Source organism: Oncorhynchus tshawytscha, linkage group LG16 (assembly GCF_018296145.1).
Source record: "Oncorhynchus tshawytscha isolate Ot180627B linkage group LG16, Otsh_v2.0, whole genome shotgun sequence".
NCBI classification, from domain to species: domain Eukaryota; kingdom Metazoa; phylum Chordata; class Actinopteri; order Salmoniformes; family Salmonidae; genus Oncorhynchus; species Oncorhynchus tshawytscha.
The window spans coordinates 50,645,023-50,666,550 of NC_056444.1; the positions used below are offsets into that span (position 1 = coordinate 50,645,023).

Below are 21,528 nucleotides of genomic sequence, written 5' to 3' on the forward strand. Positions count from 1 at the left end.
GGTGTGCCCTAATGAATTGGACCTGTGGTGGCTGTGTTGGGAGGAGAGCAAACAGCTGCAGCCCGAGGAGAGCTCCAAGGCCAGCTGTTCCCGTCTCATTATGGGGGGGGGGTCAAAAGGACACCAGCGGAGGGGGAAAAAATAATCACTCAATTTGACAAACAGAGAGCATAGAGCATGATGTGGCAGGACCAGCTAATGACGAAGAGAGGGGCTGAACCACCAATTACTCTCTATAGCCGTCAATGTGGATACGTTTCTAATTGCGTGGCCCCGGCGTCCATTTTAATTGCCTTGTGTGAACTTGAGCATCCACATATCTTTTTATATAAGCGCTACGATGGGGGAAGTGATCTGATATGGCCTACAAATTAATTATACTCATAACCAATTATTTCCGTAATCCCCAGGCGTTACGCAACCATCTATATAGACTTGCCCCGTAACTCCTCACACTTAACATGAACAAATAGCTGCACACGTTGCTGCAATGTGGTCCACACACACACCTTAACACACACGGCAGCGGGGTCACCGAGGTCAACACTCATTTATTGATCTAGGTGGAAAATATATTGGCCCAATGCACAGTTGACAACATTGTGGGAGAGAGTGAGAGTCCGTGTAAAGCTCGGGTCACCATAAAAACACAAGAAACGTACACAATAACAACAGTCCAAGATATGGCACAGAGCGACAATGGAGAACTGGGATCTGGGACAGTACTGTATAGTACTTTGGCACAACAGAAGTACTGTGGTGGTGGTGGTGGGTTAGTCTATGTCACATGTATCATTCCATATATATATTGTGGTATGTCTATGTCACATGTATCATTCCATATATATATTGTGGTATCCCAGGAGGTCTACCCCGGGGGATGGTAATAGAGGGGAGGTACGTGAGGCGACGTTGGCTTCCTCTGCTGGGGATACGGGAGCTGGGCACCCCGACACGGACAGCTCTAAGTGGAGGTGATTAGAGGAAAGTGCCAACCAGCCGTGGAGTCCAAATACCAGCAGCATACCACCCTGCATACCACTGCTGGCTTACTTCTGAAGCTAAGCAGGGTTGGTCCTGGTCAGTTCCTGGATGGGAGACCAGATGCTGCTGGAAGTGGTGTTGGAGGGCCAGTAGGAGGCACTCTTTCCTCTGGTCTAAAAACTAAATATCCCAATACCCCAGGGCAGTAATTGGGGACACTGCCCTGTGTAGGGTGCAGTCTTTTGAATTGGATGTTAAACGGGTGTCCTGACTCTCTGAGGTCATTAAAGATCCCATGGCACTTATCATAAGGGTTGGGGTGTTAACCCCGTTGTCCTGGCTAAATTCCCAATCTGGCCCTCCAACCATCACGGTCACCTAATAATCCCCAGTTTACAATTGGCTCATTCATCCCCCTCCTCTCCCCTGTAACTATTCCCCAGGTCGTTGCTGCAAATGAGAACGTGTTCTCAGTCAACTTACCTGGTAAAATAACGGACACATTTTTTTTTTTTTTTTAAAGGAGCACGGTGGCACACCGCGGGTGAGAGACGGACACCGGTGAAGAGAGAGAAGGAAGACAGAGCAATTTCTTTGATATATTTGTTTTTGCGGACTAAAGCCCTCCCTGTCTCTGTGTCAATCTCTGCACGCTCAACCCAACACCCCACGGTTTACCACAATATATATATATATATATATATAATACTGACACAGCCAATTCCAATGAAATATATATATATTTGTATTATTCAAGTAGGAGGGGAAGGGAGAAGGGGACAGTAAATGGCTCATGGTGGCCAGGAGCAATATCTAGTGATGAGGACGGGGGCAGTGCTTACACGGTGTACATACAGTGTGTGTAAATACTATATCTATGGCTCTAGGGCAGTTGTCTGTTAGTGGAATAGTGTCTATGGTATCGTAGAAGGGAAGACCGAAGACAGGCAGATGTTCATCGTTTCAAAGGCAGTGAGGGTCTCTGGTAGAGGCTGCATCTGTGGTGCATCAGAGATACTGGTGATACGTCTGGGGAGACCAAGGCTTCACACAGGGGTGCAAATTATCTCTACAGTTTCTTTCATCAACAGTAAATAGACTGGGTGTAATACCAGGTGTATGTCACATATACATAAGAGGACTTCACAGGGTTTTAATTGGGGGGGATAAAAGCCTAATAGCTACAGTACAGTAGTAAAAGTGACATTTATATGTGTATTTCATGTAGGGGATAGGCTAGTGATAATTTACGGCAGTTATTAGGCCTTATATTTGGGGCAGTTCATGGGGCATAGTTGGAGTATTTGGGGGCATTTGTTGGGGCTACAGTTGGGGTATTTTTGGGGGCATTTGTTGGGGCATGTTGGGGCTATATTCGGGGCTACAGTTGGGGTATTTTGGGGGCATTTGTTGGGGCATGTTGGGGCTATATTCGGGGCTACAGTTGGGGTATTTTGGGGGCATTTGTTGGGGCTATATTCAGGGCATTTTGGGGGCATTTGTTGGGGCTACAGTTGGGGCTATATTCGGGGCTACAGTTGGGGTATTTTGGGGGCATTTGTTGGGGCTATATTCAGGGCATTTTGGGGGCATTTGTTGGGGCTACAGTTGGGGCTATATTCGGGGCTACAGTTGGGGTATTTTGGGGGTATTTGTCAGGGCTACAGTTGGGGCATTTGTTGGGGCATTTGTTGGGGCTACAGTTGGGGTATTTTGGGGCATTTGTTGGGGTATGTTGGGGCTACATTCGGGGCATTTGTTGGGGTATGTTGGGGGCATTTGTTGGGGCTACAGTTGGGGCTATATTCGGGGCTACAGTTGGGGTATTTGTGGCTATAGCTGCCGGATGGGAGGAAGGTGAAGCGTATCCAACGCGCGATGGTAGAGCTCTCTCAGTGCTCTCAACAACTGCAGCCGACAGAACATCTGATTGAAGAGGTGAGGCAACGGCTCCTTTAGAGAAGGGAAGAGAGGGGGACAGAGAGAGAGAGAGACAGATTGAGGTTAAATGTTATGGACTAAACTATGAACTTTAGTCTGTTTAAATCCAAGTCAGCTGTGCTTTCTGCCAGTACGCCATGTTTTCAGGCCTGGTATGAATGACCAGAGGCTATAAACACATGGATCTCTGTGTGTCAAACAATAGGGGGCATCACACATGCAAACATTTATTTAGTTCTACATACTGCGAGACACATGCTCTAACAGTGTACTGTCCACTAACTCTAACCTAATTTAACTACCAGACAGACAGAGGTAAAATGGCTGGTTTACTCACCCCAAGGACGTGGACTCTGTTGTAATAGGAGCTAAAATCCTTACTGAGAGACACCAGGAACTTGCAGATCTGAGAGACACATTGCACACACATTAAACATACATTGAATGAGCATTCATTCACCTATATCAACTAGGACCGGGACGATACCAGTATCGCGACACTCGTTAGTATCGTAGCAAGGAAACAAAACACGAAGCGGACTTAACTTCTTTAGGAAAATAGCGCTAATGTTGGAAACAAACATCGTTATGTTGCCATCCAGAGTCACATGTATTTATTTTCCAGTCTATAGCACACAATATTTTACATACTGCAGGTTTTTAAAGGGCCAAAGAGTGTGGTCTGCTTCGTGTTTTCATTTTTGCCATCAACTGATATTTCAATACACTACAAATATATCTTTTTAAATCCTCACCTGTTCAGTCTTCAGGTTGACTCTGGCCCCTCCATCACACTCCAACACCTGTCCTGATTGGTCGAGAAGCTCAGAGAATGGAATGAGGTAATTGAACAGAAGAAGCCACTCCCCCTGTGAAACAGAAAGAGAGACAGTCTCTAGAGGACCTAAGTAGAAATTAAACACAGATATTCACAAAGCGTCTCGGAGTAGAAGTGTGATCTAGGATCAGGTATCAGGATCAGGTATCCTATCAGGATCAGGTATCCTCCCTCCATCTAGTCCATCTAGTCCATCTAGTTATGACCTAAAAAGGTCAAACTGAAAATATCTATTTTTTTACCCCCAATTTCATGGTATCCAATTGGTAGTTACAGTCTTGTCTCATCGCTGCTACTCCCGTACAGACTTGGGAGAGGCGACGGTTGGGAGCCATGCGTCCTCCGAAACACAACCCAACCAAGCCGCACTGCTTATTGACACAATGCCCACTTAACCCGGAAGCCAGCCGCACCAATGTGTCGGAGGAAACACCATGCACCTGGCAACCGTGTCAGCGTGCACTACGCCCGGCCCGCCACAGGAGTCTCTAGTGCACAATGGGACAAGGACATCCCTGCCGGCCAAACCCGACCCTAACAATTGTACGCCACTCCATGGGTCTCCCGGGTGCGGCCGGCTGCGACAGAACCTGGACTCGAACCCAGAACCTCTAGTGGCACAGCTAGCACTGCGATGCAGTGCCTTAGACCACTGCACCCCTCGGGAGGTCCCAGGTCAAACTGATCCTTGATCAGCACACCTACTGTGGGCCTACCTCTTCTTTTAGAGCTGAGAAGTCCAACTGGGAGCCCTCTGGGATTTCAGGGTAAAGTCCTGTGGGAGGCAAATACATGGGAACTGAACATCCACCGTGACAATAAACACATAGTACAATCAAGGTTGTTTATATTGCTTGGTGTGGACTAGTACTCATATACAACATGGTAGTTTGTGGTCCTGTGTGGCTCAGTCGGTAGAGCATGGCGTTTGCAACGTCACGGGTCGTGGATTCGATTCCCGCTGGGGCCACTAACACACCAAATGTATCCACACATGACTAAGTCGCTTTGGATAAAAGCTTCTGCTAAATAGTATGTAAATATGGTTCACGGCGTCGTGGCTGAACAACATACAGCTGGCTGGTTATACGATGTACCGGCAGGATAGAACAGCGGCGGTCTATGTATTTTTTTGTTAAAAAACAGCTGGTGCACGATATCTAAGGAAGTCTCGAGCTATTGCTCGCCTGAGGTAGAGTTTCTCATGATAAGCTGTAGACCACATTACCTACCGAGAGAGTTTTCATATATATTCTTTGTAGCTGTTTTACATACCACCACAGTCAGAGGCTGGCACTAATACAGCATTGCATGAGCTGTATTCCACCATAAGCAAAAAGAAAACATTCACCCAGAGGCAGCGCTCCTAGTAACCGGGGACTTTAATGCAGGGAAACTTAAATCAGTTTTACCAAATTTCTATCAGCATGTTAAATGTGCAACCAGAGGGAAAATAACTCTGTACCACCTATACTCCACACACAGAGATGCATTCAAAGCTCTCCCTCGCCCTCCATTTGGCAAATCTGGCCATAATTCCATCCTCCTGATTCCTGCTTACAAACAAAAACTAAAGCAGGAAGCACCAGTGACTAGATCAATAAAAAAGTGGTCAGATGAAGCAGATGCTAAGCTACAGGACTGTTTTGCTAGCACAGACCGGAATATGTTCTGGGATTCCTCCGATGGCATTGAGGAGTACAGCATATCTGCCACTGGCTTCATCAATAAGTGCACCGATGACGTCATCCCCACAGTGACCGTACGTACATACCCCAACCAGAAACCATGGATTACAGGCAGCATCCGCACTGAGCTAAAGGCTAGAGTTGCCGCTTTCAAGGAGCGGGACTCTAACCCGGAAGCTTATAAGAAATCCCTCTATGCCCTCCGACGAACCATCAAACAGGCAAAGCGTCAGTACAGGACTGAGATCGAGTCGTACTACACCGGCTCCGATGCTCGTCGAATGTGGCAGGGCCTGCAAACCATTACAGACTACAAAGGGAAGCACAGCCGAGAGCTCACCAGTGACACAAGCCTACCGGACAAGCTGAACTATTTCTATGCTCGCTTCGAGGCAAATAACACTGAAACATGCATGAGAGCACCAGCTGTACCGGAAGACTGTGTGATCAGCCTCTCCGCAGCCGATGTAAGACCTTTAGACAGGTCAACATTCACAAGGCCGCAGGACCAGACAGATTTCCAGGATGTGTACTGCGAGCATGTGCTGACCAACTAGAAAGTATCTTCACTGACATTTTCAACCTCTCCCTGTCCAAGTCTAATACCAACATGTTTCAAGCAGACCACCATAGTGCCTGTGCCCAAGAATACTAAGGTAACCTGCCTAAATGACTACCAATCCATAGCACTTACGTCTGTTGCCATGAAGTGCTTAGAAAGGCTGGTCATGGCTCACATCAACACCATCATCCCAGAAACCCTAGACCCACTCCAATTAACATACCGCCGCAATAGATCTACAGATGATGCAATCTCGATTGCACTCCACATTGCCCTTTCCCACTTGGACAAAAAGAACACCTATGTGAGAATGCTATTCATTGACAACAGCTCAGCGTTCAACACCACAGTGCCCTCAAAGCTCATCAATAAGCTAAGGACCCTGGGACTAAACACCTCCCTCTGCAACTGGATTCTGGACTTCCTGACGAGCCGCCCCCAGGTGGTAAGGGTAGGTAACAACACATGCGCAACGCTAATCCTCAACACAGGGGCCCCTCAGGAGTGTGTGCTCAGCCCCTACTGTACTCCCTGTTCACTCATGACGGCCAGGCACAACTCCAACACCCTCATTAAATTTGCCAACGACACAACAGTGGTAGGCCTGAACACCGACAACAACAAGGCAGCCTATTGGGAGGTCAGAGACCTCTCCGTGTGGTGCCAGGACAACAACCTCTCCCTCAACGTGATCAAGACAAAGGAGATGATTGTGGACTACAGGAAAAAGAGGACTGAGCACACCAGAGACTGAAAAAATATTGCGCATGGGTCCTCAGATCCTCAAAAGGTTCTACAGCTGCACCATCGAGAGCATCCTGACTGGTTGCGTCAATGCCTGGTATTGCAACTGCTCGGCCTCTGACCGAAAGGCACTACAGAGGGTAGTGTGAACAGCCCAATACATCACTGGGACCAAGCTTCCTGCCATCCAGGACCTCTATACCAGGTGGTGTCAGAGGAAGGCCCTAAAAATTGTCAAAGACTCCAGCCATCCTAGTCATAGACTGTTCTCTCTGCTACCACACGGCAAGCGGTACTTGAGCGCCAAGTCTAGGTCCAAAAGGCTTCTAAACAGCTTCTACCCCCAAGCCATAAGACTTCTGACCATCTAGTCAAATGGCTACCCAGACTATTTGCATTCCCCCCCCCTCCCTCCCCCATAACACCACTGACACACTCTGTTGTCATCTATGCATAGTCACTTTAATTAACTCTTCCTACATGTACACACTACCTCAACTAACCGGTGACACCGCACATTGACTCTGTACCGGCACCCCCCTGTATATATTGTTATTTTTTACCACTGCTCTTTAATTACTTGTTACTTTTTTAGTCTCTTATTCTTATCTGTATTTTTTGTAACTGCACTGTTGGTTAGGGCCTGTAAGTAAGCATTTCACTGTAAGGTCTACTACAGCTGTTGTATTCGGCGCATGTGACTAATACAACTTGGATTGATTTGATATTATTTTATATTGGTAGTGTATGTACAACTGTGTGGTTCCGTTGGGTGTGGAGGTGTTAGATTGTGGTTGGACTAGAAATATACAGTACCGTGAGTCACTGCGGATAAGCCAGTCAGTCACGTCTACTAAATGACCATATCATCATCGTGTTGCCTTGCGTGTCTCACCCTTCTCCATGCCTCGCTCGTAACTGTCAAAGAGGGTGTGGAGCCGAGCACAGTTGTACATGACAAAGACTCCGCCTCTGGGGCCTTTGGTGGACACACTGCCTTCCCTCTGCACGTCCAGGGTGACCTGTGTGTTAAAACAGTTGTCAGTCTGACAGCTCTTGACTCCACACAACACCAGCCAGGCACAAGCCCCCTGGAGAGCAAGGTAGGCCAGCACGCTACCAGTTCACACACATGATTATCGGTGTGTACAACTGCACACACACACACATAAACACAATGCTCACTTAACCCGGAAGCCAGCCGCACCAATGTGTCGGAGGAAACACCGTAGACATGGCGACCGTGTCAGCATGCACAATGCCCGGCACGCCACAGGAGTCGCTAGTGCACAATGGGACAAGGACATCCCTGTCGGCCAAGCCCGACCCGAACCCGGACAATTGTGCGCCACCCCATGGGTCTCCCGGTCGCGCCCGGCTGCAACAGAGCCTGGACTCGAACCCAGAATCTCTAGTGGCACAGCTAAGACTCACCGGGCTCATATGGACCGTTGAGAGCAGCTCAAACCTCACAGTGGCTGAGGTCATGACCTTGATGATGTCATCCCAAGTCTGGCCTGGAAAATGATTTGGAGTATTAATTAAGGAAAGAAATCACATACCCTAATCAGTCGTGGAAAAAGTACTCAAATGCTCTACTTGAGTAAAAGTAAAGATACCCTAATAGAAAATGACCCAGTAAAATAGTACTTGAGTAAAAGTCTAAACATATTTGGTTTAAAATATACTTAAGTATCAAAAGTAAATGGATTTGCTAAATAAACATAAGTATCAAAAGTAAAAGCATTCATTCATTCAAATTTCTTATATTATATTATGCAAACCAGACGGCACCATTTTCTTGTTTTTTTATTTATTTACGGATAGTCAGGAGCACAGTCCAACACTCAGACATGAATTTACAAACAAAGCATTTATGTTTAGTGAGTCCGCCAGATCAGAGGCAGTAGGGGTGACCAGGGATGTTCTCTTAGGTGAATTGGACCATTTTCCTGTCAAAATGTAACGAGTGCTTTTGGGTGTCAGGGAAAATGTATGGAGTAAAAAGTACATTATTTTCTTTAGGAATACAGTGAAGTAAAAGTTCTCAAAAATATAAATAGTAAAGTACAGATACCCCCCAAAACTACTTAAGTAGTACACTAAAGTATTTTTACTTAAGTACTTTTCACCACTGCCTAATCATACAAATCAGTGCGTCTCATACACATTAAAAAGTACACACGCGTTACAAAGTGCACTTCAGACAAATTGAGCACACTCACCTTCGACTTGTTCTCCGTACTTCATCTCTGAGGCCTCCTTCATCTGCACTCTTCTCAGTCTATAGGACAGGGTCGAACAAAGACCCGATGAGACAGACACACATACAGAGGCTCGAGGAGATCTGAAGAGACTACATTTGAGATGTGAAAAGACTACCTCCATGCAGACGGTGGAGAACAGTGATATACTTAAGGTGCTGGGGACTAAAGAGAAATCAAATGGATAAAACTGGATGTAGTTCTTACTGGAGATACTGGGCCGCACTGAGGTGACTTCCAGGAGTCTTCACTGGTCCACAAACTAGATGCCTCTGAGAAACAGAAAGAGGGAAAACTGGTTCCCTCATAATGTATCTGGTTGCAGCCGGGATAGGTTGAGAGACTGTTTTGTGGATGCATAAAGCAATATTGTCAACAGTTTCACATTTGAGTAATTTAGCAGACGCTCTTATCCGGCGCAACTTACAATTAGTGCATATCTTAAGATGGCAAGGTGAGACAACAACCCATCACAATCGGTTTAAGTACATTTTTCCCTCAACAAAGTGTTTAAAATCAGCAAAGTCCTTGCTATTAGAACCAGTGCCTTTTTCTTTCATTTTGGAGGGGCGCCTTGAGTTATTTAAAGCTGCATTATGCAGAAATCACGCCCTCATTTCCTGGTTGCTAAAATTCTAATAGTTCGCCTAATTTTAGTTCATGTGACAAAACAATCAACTATAGTGTAGAGAACCATTGTAACATCTAAAACGCTGTGAAATCTATTTATATAACGCCAAATATTGTTTGAAGCTAGTGTACAAAACCGAAAGTAAAAGACACAAAAACTAAACTTAAGAACTGGCAGCATAAAAATAGCGCACATAAAGCAGATCTACTGCTTCTTAGACTTGCTTTCAATGAGAATGACAGATCTACAACACACATTTCTATGTGGATTTGGTCGGGTCGGCCAATAAGTTACATATTTTAGCTTTAAAAAGGTACTCTTCAAAGAGGGCGGGTTTCAGACGTTTTCCCCCTTACTTTAGGGGGAAGCTTGTTCCACCATTGGGGTGCCAGGACAGAGAAGATCATTGACTGGGCTGAGTGGGAACTGCCATCCCGTAGGAGTGGGAGGGCCAAGAGACCAGAGGTGGCAGGAGTGCTCCTGTTGGGGGTGTAGGGTTTTGAGCATAGCCTGAAGGCCGTTCCTCTTGCTGCTCCATAGGCAAGCACCAGGGTCTTGAAGATGATGCGAGATTCCACTGAAAGCCAGCGGAGTGTGCGGAGGAGCGGGGCGACATGGGAGACCTTAGGAAGGCCGAACACCAGCCGGGCTGCAGCATTCTGGATCATATGCATGGGTTCGATGCAGAGCATGTGAGCGGAGTTGAGCGCTCCCATGTCCTTTCCAACCGCTCCGTTAAAAATCGCTCCGCACTCACAACAACAAAAAACATCCGCTCCATTCATTAAAATCAAAATTCATAAAAATTTACCAACACCCATCTATTTTTCTGACTACCTGGACCTACCATTTGGTTTTGAAGTATTGAAACCAAATCATATGGATTTGAATGAAAAGTATTTGAATAAACATGAAAAGCTGAATGTAAGAAGCGCATCATTTCAAATCAGATTACTAAACAGCACCCTAAATAGGTCAGGAGACAGACAGGGAGCCTAAGAAGGAATTATTTAGGCTCTATTATTTCAAGGCTTTTGCCTACAAATAAATACACAGTGAAGCATTTGCGAGTGTGACAATAGGCTGGTAGGGACATAAAGCGCTCACCATTTTAAACAACATTTTGTTGTGTTAAATCATTGTAGTCTATAAATTGCGCATAATAGGCTGTGATTTACTTCAAATTAAATACAAATTAAATGGAAAATGACTTGTTAGTGAATTTGAATTCATTTTTAGAATACATTTTTAGGAACACGAGTTTGGCCAGTCTGTGGTTTCAGGCTTATGTGATGGTCCCTGGAGAGCCGGAGAGCAGCAGAGAATATCCTCTCCACACTTGTAGAGCCACTGGGGATGCTAAACACCCTTTTGGCCATTCTTGCCTGGCTGAGCAGAGATGCAGAATCGTTTTTCTATTCCTTTCTCTATAAGTAGGCCTAAAGCTTTTTAGGCAAAATAACCCGATCATAATGGAAAGCTCCTTGAACGTGAGAATATGCCAGGCCTAACAGGCCCAAAATCAATTATGGCCTAATGTATAGATAATAGAACAAAACATTTGCTAAACGTTTAAGAGATCTGATTTTTAGTTTTGAAATACTTTGCTACAGTGACACACTTAGTTATCTACCCAGTTCGTTCCTTTCTTTTAGCATGTGCACGTAGTAAGTACACCGTCATGCTTTCAATATACGTGCCTTTTCAGATTCCACAATGATTATTTAGTTGTGGACACTACACCAGCGTACTCCTTCTCTCTTTCTCTTGGTCCTCGTCTTTAAATCAAATCAAATTTTATTTGTCACATACACATGGTTAGCAGATGTTAATGCGAGTGTAGCGAAATGCTTGTGCTTCTAGTTCCGACAATGCAGTAATAACGAGCAAGTAATCTAACTAACAATTCCAAAAAAACTACTGTCATACACAGTGTAAGGGGATAAAGAATATGTACATAAGGATATATGAATGAGTGATGGTACAGAGCAGCATAGGCAAGATACAGTAGATGATATCGAGTACAGTATATACAAATGAGATAAGTATGTAAACCAAGTGGCATAGTTAAAGTGGCTAGTGATACATGTATTACATAAGGATGCAGTCGATGATATAGAGTACAGTATCAACGTATGCATATGAGATGAACAATGTAGGGTAAGTAACATTATATAAGGTAGCATTGTTTAAAGTGGCTAGTGATATATTTACATCATTTCCCATCAATTCCCATGATTAAAGTGGCTGGAGTAGAGTCAGTGTCATTGACAGTGTGTTGGCAGTAGCCACTCAATGTTAGTGGTGGCTGTTTAACAGTCTGATGGCCTTGAGATAGAAGCTGTTTTTCAGTCTCTCTGTCCCAGCTTTGATGCACCTGTACTGACCTCGCCTTCTGGATGGCAGCGGGGTGAACAGGCAGTGGCTCGGGTGGTTGATGTCCTTGATGATCTTTATGGCCTTCCTGTAGCATCGGGTGGTGTAGGTGTCCTGGAGGGCAGGTAGTTTGCCCCGGTGATGCGTTGTGCAGACCTCACTACCCTCTGGAGAGCCTTACGGTTGAGGGCGGTGCAGTTGCCATACCAGGCGGTGATACAGCCCGCCAGGATGCTCTCGATTGTGCATCTGTAGAAGTTTGTGAGTGCTTTTGGTGACAAGCCGAATTTCTTCAGCCTCCTGAGGTTGAAGAGGCGCTGCTGCGCCTTCCTCACGATGCTGTCTGTGTGAGTGGACCAATTCAGTTTGTCTGTGATGTGTATGCCGAGGAACTTAAAACTTGCTACCCTCTCCACTACTGTTCCATCGATGTGGATGGGGGATGTTCCCTCTGCTGTTTCCTGAAGTCCACAATCATCTCCTTAGTTTTGTTGACGTTGAGTGTGAGGTTATTTTCCTGACACCACACTCCGAGGGCCCTCACCTCCTCCCTGTAGGCCGTCTCGTCGTTGTTGGTAATCAAGCCTACCACTGTTGTGTCGTCCGCAAACTTGATGATTGAGTTGGAGGCGTGCATGGCCACGCAGTCGTGGGTGAACAGGGAGTACAGGAGAGGGCTCAGAACGCACCCTTGTGGGGCCCCAGTGTTGAGGATCAGCGGGGAGGAGATGTTGTTGCCTACCCTCACCACCTGGGGGCGGCCCGTCAGGAAGTCCAGTACCCAGTTGCACAGGGCGGGGTCGAGACCCAGGGTCTCGAGCTTGATGACGAGCTTGGAGGGTACTATGGTGTTGAATGCCGAGCTGTAGTCGATGAACAGCATTCTCACATAGGTATTCCTCTTGTCCAGATGGGTTAGGGCAGTGTGCAGTGTGGTTGAGATTGCATCGTCTGTGGACCTATTTGGGCGGTAAGCAAATTGGAGTGGGTCAAGGGTGTCAAGTAGGGTGGAGGTGATATGGTCCTTGACTAGTCTCTCAAAGCACTTCATGATGACGGATGTGAGTGCTACGGGCGGTAGTCATTTAGCTCAGTTACCTTAGCTTTCTTGGGAACAGGAACAATGGTGGCCCTCTTGAAGCATGTGGGAACAGCAGACTGGTATAGGGATTGATTGAATATGTCCGTAAACACACCGGCCAGCTGGTCTGCGCATGCTCTGAGGGCGCGGCTGGGGATGCCGTCTGGGCCTGCAGCCTTGCGAGGGTTAACACGTTTAAATGTCTTACTCACTTCGGCTGCAGTGAAGGAGAGACCGCATGTTTCCGTTGCAGGCCGTGTCAGTGGCACTGTATTGTCCTCAAAGCGGGCAAAAAGTTATTTAGTCTGCCTGGGAGCAAGACATCCTGGTCCGTGACTGGGCTGGGTTTCTTCCTGTAGTCCGTGATTGACTGTAGACCCTGCCACATACCTCTTGTGTCTGAGCCGTTGAATTGAGATTCTACTTTGTCTCTGTACTGGCGCTTAGCTTGTTTGATAGCCTTGCGGAGGGAATAGCTGCACTGTTTGTATTCAGTCATGTTACCAGACACCTTGCCCTGATTAAAAGCAGTGGTTCGTGCCTTCAGTTTCACACGAATGCTGCCATCAATCCACGGTTTCTGGTTAGGGAATGTTTTAATCATTGCTATGGGAACGACATCTTCAACGCACGTTCTAATGAACTCGCACACCGTATCAGCGTATTCGTCAATGTTGTTGTCTGACGCAATACGAAACATCTCCCAGTCCACGTGATGGAAGCAGTCTTGGAGTGTGGAGTCAGCTTGGTCGGACCAGCGTTGGACAGACCTCAGCGTGGGAGCTTCTTGTTTTAGTTTCTGTCTGTAGGCAGGGATCAACAAAATGGAGTCGTGGTCAGCTTTTCCGAAAGGGGGCGGGGCAGGGCCTTATATGCGTCGCGGAAGTTAGAGTAACAATGATCCAGGGTCTTTCCACCCCTGGTTGCGCAATCAATATGCTGATAAAATTTAGGGAGTCTTGTTTTCAGATTAGCCTTGTTAAAATCCCCAGCTACAATGAATGCAGCCTCCGGATAAATCGTTTCCAGTTTGCAGAGAGTTAAATAAAGTTCGTTCAGAGCCATCGATGTGTCTGCTTGGGGGGGGATATATACGGCTGTGATTATAATCGAAGAGAATTCTCTTGGTAGATAATGCGGTCTACATTTGATTGTGAGGAATTCTAAATCAGGTGAACAGAAGGATTTGAGTTCCTGTATGTTTCTTTCATCACACCATGTCACGTTGGCCATAAGACATACGACCCCGCCCGTCTTCAGAAAGATGTTTGTTTCTGTCGGCGCGATGCGTGGAGAAACCCGCTGGCTGCACCGCTTCGGATTGCGTCTCTCCAGTTAGCCATGTTTCCGTGAAGCAAAGAACGTTACAGTCTCTGATGTCCCTCTGGAATGCTACCCTTGCTCGGATTTCATCAACCTTGTTGTCAAGAGACTGGACATTGGCAAGAAGAATGCTAGGGAGTGGTGCACGATGTGCCCGTCTCCGGAGTCTGACCAGAAGACCGCTTCGTTTCCCTCTTTTTCTGAGTTTTTTTTTTTTGGTCGCTGCATGTGATCCACTCGGTTACACTGGTTGTAAGGCAGAACACAGGATCCGCATCGCGAAAAACATATTCTTGGTCGTACTGATGGTGAGTTGACGCTGATCTCATATTCAGTAGTTCTTCTCGGCTGTATGTAAAGAAACCTAAGATGACCTGGGGTACTAGTGTAAGAAATAACACGTAAAAAAACAAAAAACTGCATAGTTTCCTAGGAACGCGAAGCGAGGCGGCCATCTCTGTCGGCGCCGGAAGTCATTATAAGTCATTATAAGTCACCTTTGACTTTGCACCTGTGTGTTTTATCAGTTGTGAGGAAAGGTCCTACTCTATGGATGTTGTAGAGCATGAACCTGCAGGAGCGAGTCACTGCTTTGATGTTTGCAGAGAACGACAGGGAGTTATCCAGGGTCACACCAAGGTTCTTTGCACATCCAAGCTGAGATGCGTTTCGCCACCTGGGTGTCAGAAGGGGGGATCTATTGGTCCACGGTGTCGAAGGCAACGGATCGATCTAAGAGGATAAGAACAGAGGAGAGAGAGTCAGCTTTGGCAGAGCAGACACAGAGGAGAGAGAGTCAGCTTTGGCAGAGCAGACACAGAGGAGAGAGAGTCAGCTTTGGCAGAGCAGACACAGAGGAGAGCGGTCTCAGTTGAGCGAGCGGCCTTGAAAAATGACTCGTTAAGGGTCAAGAAGATCGTTCTGAGAGAGACAACAAGAGAGTTGGTCAGAGACAGAACAGAAGTGTTTTGGGAAGAAAAGAAAGAAGGGATTACCGGTCTGTTGTTTTTGACGTCAGAGGAGTCGAGTGTTGGCTTCTTGACTCTGGCCATCTTAAAGTCAGATGGGGAAACGGTCAGGGATGAGTTCATGAAGGAAGTGATGAATGGGAGAAGGTCTCCAGGGATGGTCTGGAGAAGGGACGAGGGAATAGGGTCAAGTGGGCAGGTTGTCAGGTGGCCGGACATCACTCGTGGCAGGAAGAGAGAAGGGAGAAAGAGGTCAAGGCGTCAGGTAGTTCTGTGGGCTCAGTAGGCTGAGTGAATGAGGAGCGGATGTCGTCAACCTTCTTTTCAAAGTCGACCACAGAGAGGGAGGGAAGTGGAGGATTAAGGAGGGAGGAGAAGGTGGAGAATAGTTTCCCAGGGTTGGAAGCAGAAGCTTGAGATTTAGAGTGATAGAAACTTGGTAGGCATCGGCTGATCCTCAAGAGTAAGCACTTGGTACTTGGGTCAGTCATCAAAACAAATGTATTGGTGCACGCAGTGGAGAAGGTAGATTTCATTGGATCCCAGTACAGGACATCCTATGCATACACGTGCTTGCATGGGAGTAACAGTAACGACATGTCATTTAGCTGTGAAAATGTCTTACCTTTTCATCTGATTGTCAAACAATTCACTTTAAAAAGTAGGCTACCTGCGCACATTCGTCCGGCATAATTCCAGCATCAAAAACAGTGCGCTGTGCACCCGCCATTTGGTGAATGGAAAGGGACGTCTCTAAAAACACCAAAAAGTATAATGTCATTCTGTGATTGTCATTAGGGACACAATTCACAGCCTGAATTGACTTGATGTGTCCACTGTTGTCCGAGCGGTTCTCAGTCTCGGCAGCCAGTCATCTCTGCCTTGGCAAAATGTTTGTGTTCATCTCCAACCACACTGCATTTTGAAGCGTATACCATCCGTTTTCAAGACTATTCGCTCATTTCTCATGCGGCTGACAGGCGGTAATGATAAATGATTGTGAAATAGCCTAGTTTTCTTTCCATCCTTGTTTTAATTATTGTGATAGTCTCATATTTTACCGGTAAGCTGTTTCAACACTATTTATTTTGCCGGTACTCTGTACCGGACCACATCGGCTTACTTTCACCCCTGGGTGCACCTCTATTGGTTAGTATGGTGAACAGTGGAGGCTGCTGAGGGGAGGACGGCTTAGAAAAATGGCTGGAACGGAACAAATGGATTTGCATCAAACACATAGAAACCATGTGTTTGATGTATTTCATACCATTCCATTGATTCCCCTCCAGACATTGCCACGAGCCCGTCCTTCACAATTAAGTACAGATCACCATTATGTGGTAGTTAATGTGTCGTTGTGTCAAACAAACCTGTGTCACTGTTGCACCGCTGGCTCTCCATAGCATCGCTATCTGCTGCTGACGGAACTCATCCTGACAGGAAGTGACATGTACCGCGGTTGCTGTGGATACCTAGGTCAATAAGAGATGTGAAAACCTAACATGAGACGTTATAGTAGTCCACGGCCATAGATATAGTATTACTATAGTAGTACACGGCCATAGATATAGTATTACTATAATAGTACACGGCCATAGATATAGTATTACTATAGTAGTACACGGCCATAGATATTGTATTACTATAATAGTACATGGCCAAAGATATAGTATTACTATAGTAGTCCACGGCCATAGATATAGTATTACTATAATAGTACACGGCCAAAGATATACTATTACTATAGTAGTACACGGCCATAGATATAGTATTACTATAGTAGTACACGGCCATAGATATAGTATTACTATAGTAGTACACTGGTAAAGCTTGATGTTTAAAGCGTTGGGGAAAAGAAAGCTTGACTCACTGTGCAGTCTGCAGTAGCCCTGTCCAGTTGGGCCAGATGAGACACACTGTCTCGTTGCACTGAGGACAAAAATCACATGAATTATGTTACAGACAGTCCTTAAGTCAAATCTATAATGGACTGTTAAGCTATGGAGGCTTTATTTCCCTCGGCTACATTACAGTAAGTTTCACATCTAAAGGCGCCATGTTATAGACTTACTTCCATATGAGATAATTCCATTGTATTGACCAATTTGACCCAAACCTTCTGTCTTTGCCAATGAATGTGTTAATCACAGGTTAACACATTTACAACCAATCCCCAGGTCCTAACCTAGGTCAAAGATCCTTCATGTCTCACCTGTACAGGTACCCAGGCTGGGGTCATACCCTGGCAGCTGCTCCTCCTGAAACACCCTCTTCAAGTTCACCCTGAGCGTCCCCCACTCCTTCTCTCCCTCCATCTTCTTTCCTTCACTCTCTCGCCTTCCTCCATCTGTCTCCTCTCTTTCTTTGTACGGGGAATTCTGTAAAGCCTCCAACATCTTCTCCTCCCTCTCGTCATTGGTCCAGCTGACCGGCACTGACGGCCAATCGACGCCAAGCATTCGGAGGAAGACGATGATGTTGCTATCTTCAGGCAGCACAGGGCAGCAGGACACAGTAAACCTGAGAAAAACAGGGACGTTACCAACACTGATATATGATATGGTGATAATGCAAAACCCTCTATACTCAGTATAACACATATTTAACCAAGACGGCACATACCGCAATGAACATACACAACACGGATACATACAATGTACTGGACAGTGACATAATGCCAGATGAGTTATCAAGCCATGTCCTAACTCACCCCTGTCTCCTCAGTAGCGCCCCTAAGTGGTCAGTCAGCAGCACAGTGCGTAGTTGCCCCAGCGTGAGTGTGTCCGGGGAGGGTAAATTGGGTTTGGGGTGAAGGGCCGGGCAGTTGAGCACCACACCCCCCTGTCTCTGGCTAGGAGGCTTCAGGTACGCCGACACTCCACTCAGGACCTTCTGAAACGCGGCAATCCGGTCAACCCGCACCCTCAGCCCCTCTCCCATGACCTCCCCACCAGCCACAGGGAGAACCCCACACCCTTTCAGGGACAGCACTCTACCCATCACTGCTGGGGGAACCTAGACACAAACACATCACACTTACATACTGTCCATGGATAGCAGACAGTTCTTCTCAAATTCAGGCAAAAACAATATTGCAGTAGTAGTAGCCTTCTGCCTTCAGTGGGATATACCTAATTTGCCTACTACATGAGTCTGTTCGTGTTCTCCTGCTCAGACGTTGCTGGCATATGCCAGATCTTACAATGCCTGGATAGGTCATTTATGTATCAGCGAACCACATCATATGATATAGCAATCTGGTGCCCGACGGCACATTCGATGACGTGGCACGCATGCAACGTCTGAGCAGGGAATGCAACCATGCAACTACTTTGGTCACGATCCTCTGCTCAGACTTTGCATGCATCAACCAATGGTTGAGTTCCACGTCATCGACTGACAGATTGCTATAACATATGATGTGGTTTTCTGATACATTACATACCTATCCAGATTTGGCATGCGTCAGCAACGGGTTTCCATTAGTTACCACAGTCACAAAGCCAAAATTGTCTATCATAGAAGTGTATGAAGACAAACACTTCGTTTTTTGGTCTTAATTTAAAGTTAGGCATAACATTAGCAGTGTGGTTAAGGTTAGGTTGGAAATCACACTTTAAGAAAGAGAAATTGTACAAATAGGCGGGATTTATTACTTTGTGGCTGTGACCTCGCAAAGTCTTGGCGATGCCATGCAAACATCGTCTCGCGAGATGATAGACCCCATGTAAAAACACGGTGCCACATTTTGCTGTGAGTGACCCACATTAGATTTGTCCAGTCAGGGGTTAATAATTTTTGCCGCAGGGTTTAAATGTTATGTCGACGAGGACAATGTCAACGATCTCAAATATGAAAACGTATTAATTCCATTTTGTTCACAATCATCAAGTGGATGTTGAAGATAGGTCGGGGTAAAATAATTAGCCTCCACATCTCTCAAGACTCTTCAACCTGTCAAAAAGAAAAGCGTGTGCTGTCAACTGTGTGTGTGTCTGTCTGTCAACCCATGCGTTATAACCAGTGTATCCAACTGCAAATGATTCAAAGGAAAAATATAATGGGGTTCAAATGAATTGAATTAAATAATAATATTAAGAAGCTAGCTATTTAGCACACCGACCTGTCCGTCTGCATAAAGCGTATTCAGCACCGTAGTGGGTGACAAGAAATCCCTGTTTTGGAGATTCTTAGCGCTGCTTTCTTTAAACCAAAGCTTCTCCGGCTCACTCGAGATTCTGTCACTGCTACCCTGACCGGCATCGGGAACATTTTCAGGCTCTCCCCGTAGTGCGGAGCCCAGAGCTTGGACGGTACGGGTGATCCGAAACGGTGTCTCGTCAATGTTCTCCATCACTAACTCACAACCTAATCATCACTTCAACTGAGCTAAACGGTATAGTAATCATTTGTGTTTATGACAGCTAACTTTTCAAATAGACAAAACATTTGTTCCTCTGCTCTAGTCGATCGATCTCGTATTGGTTGTGAATGACTGCATGATAACCACAATGCGGAACTGTAGAGTGCAAATGTTGTTTCCTTGAGTCCCGTTTCCTTGTGAAGCAGGGCAAAAGCGCGAGTTTATGGCGCCATATTGTGTGTGGCAGTGTTGGCCGTTTAGCACAATATATGAAATTCATAATAAATTAACATTCATCAACAATGTTGGTCATTTAATGGTGATTCTGCAACTACGGGCACTTCTATGTCCTCGCAGTGATTTTATTTAATTTAAATTATTATATTTGTTATTCTTTATTTGTTAAGTTCACACTACAATCACCCCATACTTTTTCTTTCACACCTCTTTATCAAGTATTTCAGATGCATTTTATACCTCAAGTTCACTGTTTTGCCCTTGTCCCTGACCCAGACTTTTGCGCTTCTACTATATTTTCCTATGAGAAAACATTATATAATGTGTAATTAATTAATGTTATCTACTAGAGAAAGATGACATTAAATCTATATCAATATGTATTGTGAGTATGCTCTTTCTATTGTTTTTAAACCAAATATACCTGCCTTTAGGTAGTGGTGTCATTTCCACAACTGAGGACAAATTCCTCATTAATAAAGTTTTTTGAAGAGAATGTTAATTCAGTTACCATGGAAACATATTGTGACAGTGTATCACATGGCTGGTCATCTCCACTGCCTCTGATCAAGATGACTCACAAGCTTTGTTTGTAAATTATGTCAGAGTGTTGGAGCGTAACCCTGGCTTACCGTACATTTAAAAAACTTGAAAATGGTGCCATCTGGTTTGCTTAATATATAAGCAATTTGAAATTATTTATACTTTTACTTTTGATACTTAAGTATATTTTAGCAATAACAGACATATAGAAACAAAATAAAAAATTATCCTATACGATACCAGGAACATCTGCAAAAGACAGGGAGAAATACTGGAAATAAAAAGAGAAGGGAGAAGTGAAATCTATCTCTGAGCTTACAAAGCAGAACAAAGAAACAAGAGAAGGCAATGGAAATGCAACCAATGGAAAAGAAGACCGACTTTAAAGAGAACAGTTGCAATGTAGACCTCAGGAAACACACCCCCTCAGTCACCAGATGACCTGCAGCCAGAACATGAGGCCCACATACCAGGAAACACACACCCTCAGTCACCAGATGAGTTGCAGCCAGAACATGAGGCCAACATACCTGCCCCTAACTTACCTGACACTGATGCGTGCCCTGATACTCCTTCCTCATTGTCTGCAACATAAATGAGTAGTCGAATACTTGCTGGAAGGAAAAATGTTGGAAGAAGTCTCTCAAAAACATACAAAGATCTTTACATGTCAAATGTCAAACTTGATAATGCTTTGCGGAAAGCTGAGAAATTCAAATAAGGTATGATCGACTGATGAAGAAACTGGTGAGACAAGATTCCACAAAGACAAAACAGCAAATGAAGGAAACTCCAAAGAACCTGAGAAGGATTTTGTTTCAAATGCCATCATTGCAGAGTTAAAGCCAAAGTATCAACAAATTTACCAGTGCCAAGGACAAACAAGTGGCTTCAAAAATGCTCAGTGGCAACATCCTGAGAAAGTATGCCCTGGCCAATGCCGCAAACAGAAAATGTTGATTTTCAGCAAAAGCAATTAGGGCAA

At 45.4% G+C, this 21,528-nt stretch overlaps 1 protein-coding gene across 3 annotated transcripts; it reads right to left on the reverse strand.

Moving 5' to 3' along the window:
* Positions 1–1,394: 1,394 nt before the first annotated feature.
* On the reverse strand, positions 1,395–21,160 carry dalrd3 (DALR anticodon binding domain containing 3). 3 transcript variants are annotated; one of them, XM_042299301.1, is made up of 14 exons: positions 21,089–21,160; positions 18,111–18,415; positions 17,613–17,920; positions 17,271–17,329; positions 16,771–16,872; positions 15,428–15,562; positions 9,229–9,293; positions 8,983–9,041; positions 8,192–8,274; positions 7,653–7,779; positions 4,480–4,538; positions 3,681–3,794; positions 3,263–3,331; positions 1,395–2,937 (listed from the first exon to the last, which is right to left on the reverse strand). In XM_042299301.1, exons 1-14 carry the CDS (start codon positions 21,134–21,136, stop codon positions 2,818–2,820), a joined length of 1,653 nt encoding a protein of 550 aa, XP_042155235.1. In that variant the 5' UTR covers positions 21,137–21,160; the 3' UTR covers positions 1,395–2,817. The 3 variants fall into 3 exon arrangements, with proteins under 3 accessions (XP_042155235.1, XP_024262398.1, XP_024262399.1); XM_024406630.2 differs by lacking the exon at positions 21,089–21,160 and adding an exon at positions 19,524–20,019 and having other exon boundaries at positions 1,396–2,937; XM_024406631.2 differs by lacking the exons at positions 15,428–15,562; positions 21,089–21,160 and adding an exon at positions 19,524–20,006 and having other exon boundaries at positions 1,397–2,937.
* Between the last annotated feature and the right edge of the window lie 368 nt (positions 21,161–21,528).

Excerpts from the sequence above, each read along its gene's own strand:
- dalrd3 (XM_024406630.2), bottom strand. The coding sequence starts at position 19,754 with ATGGAGAACATTGACGAGACACCGTTTCGGATCACCCGTACCGTCCAA. Across the intron at positions 15,563-16,770 it reads GCGGTGCAACAGTGACACAG|ACCATCCCTGGAGACCTTCT; the intron begins GTTTGTTTGACA and ends TCCCTTCTCCAG. Across the intron at positions 8,275-8,982 it reads GTACGGAGAACAAGTCGAAG|GCCAGACTTGGGATGACATC; the intron begins GTGAGTGTGCTC and ends ATCATTTTCCAG.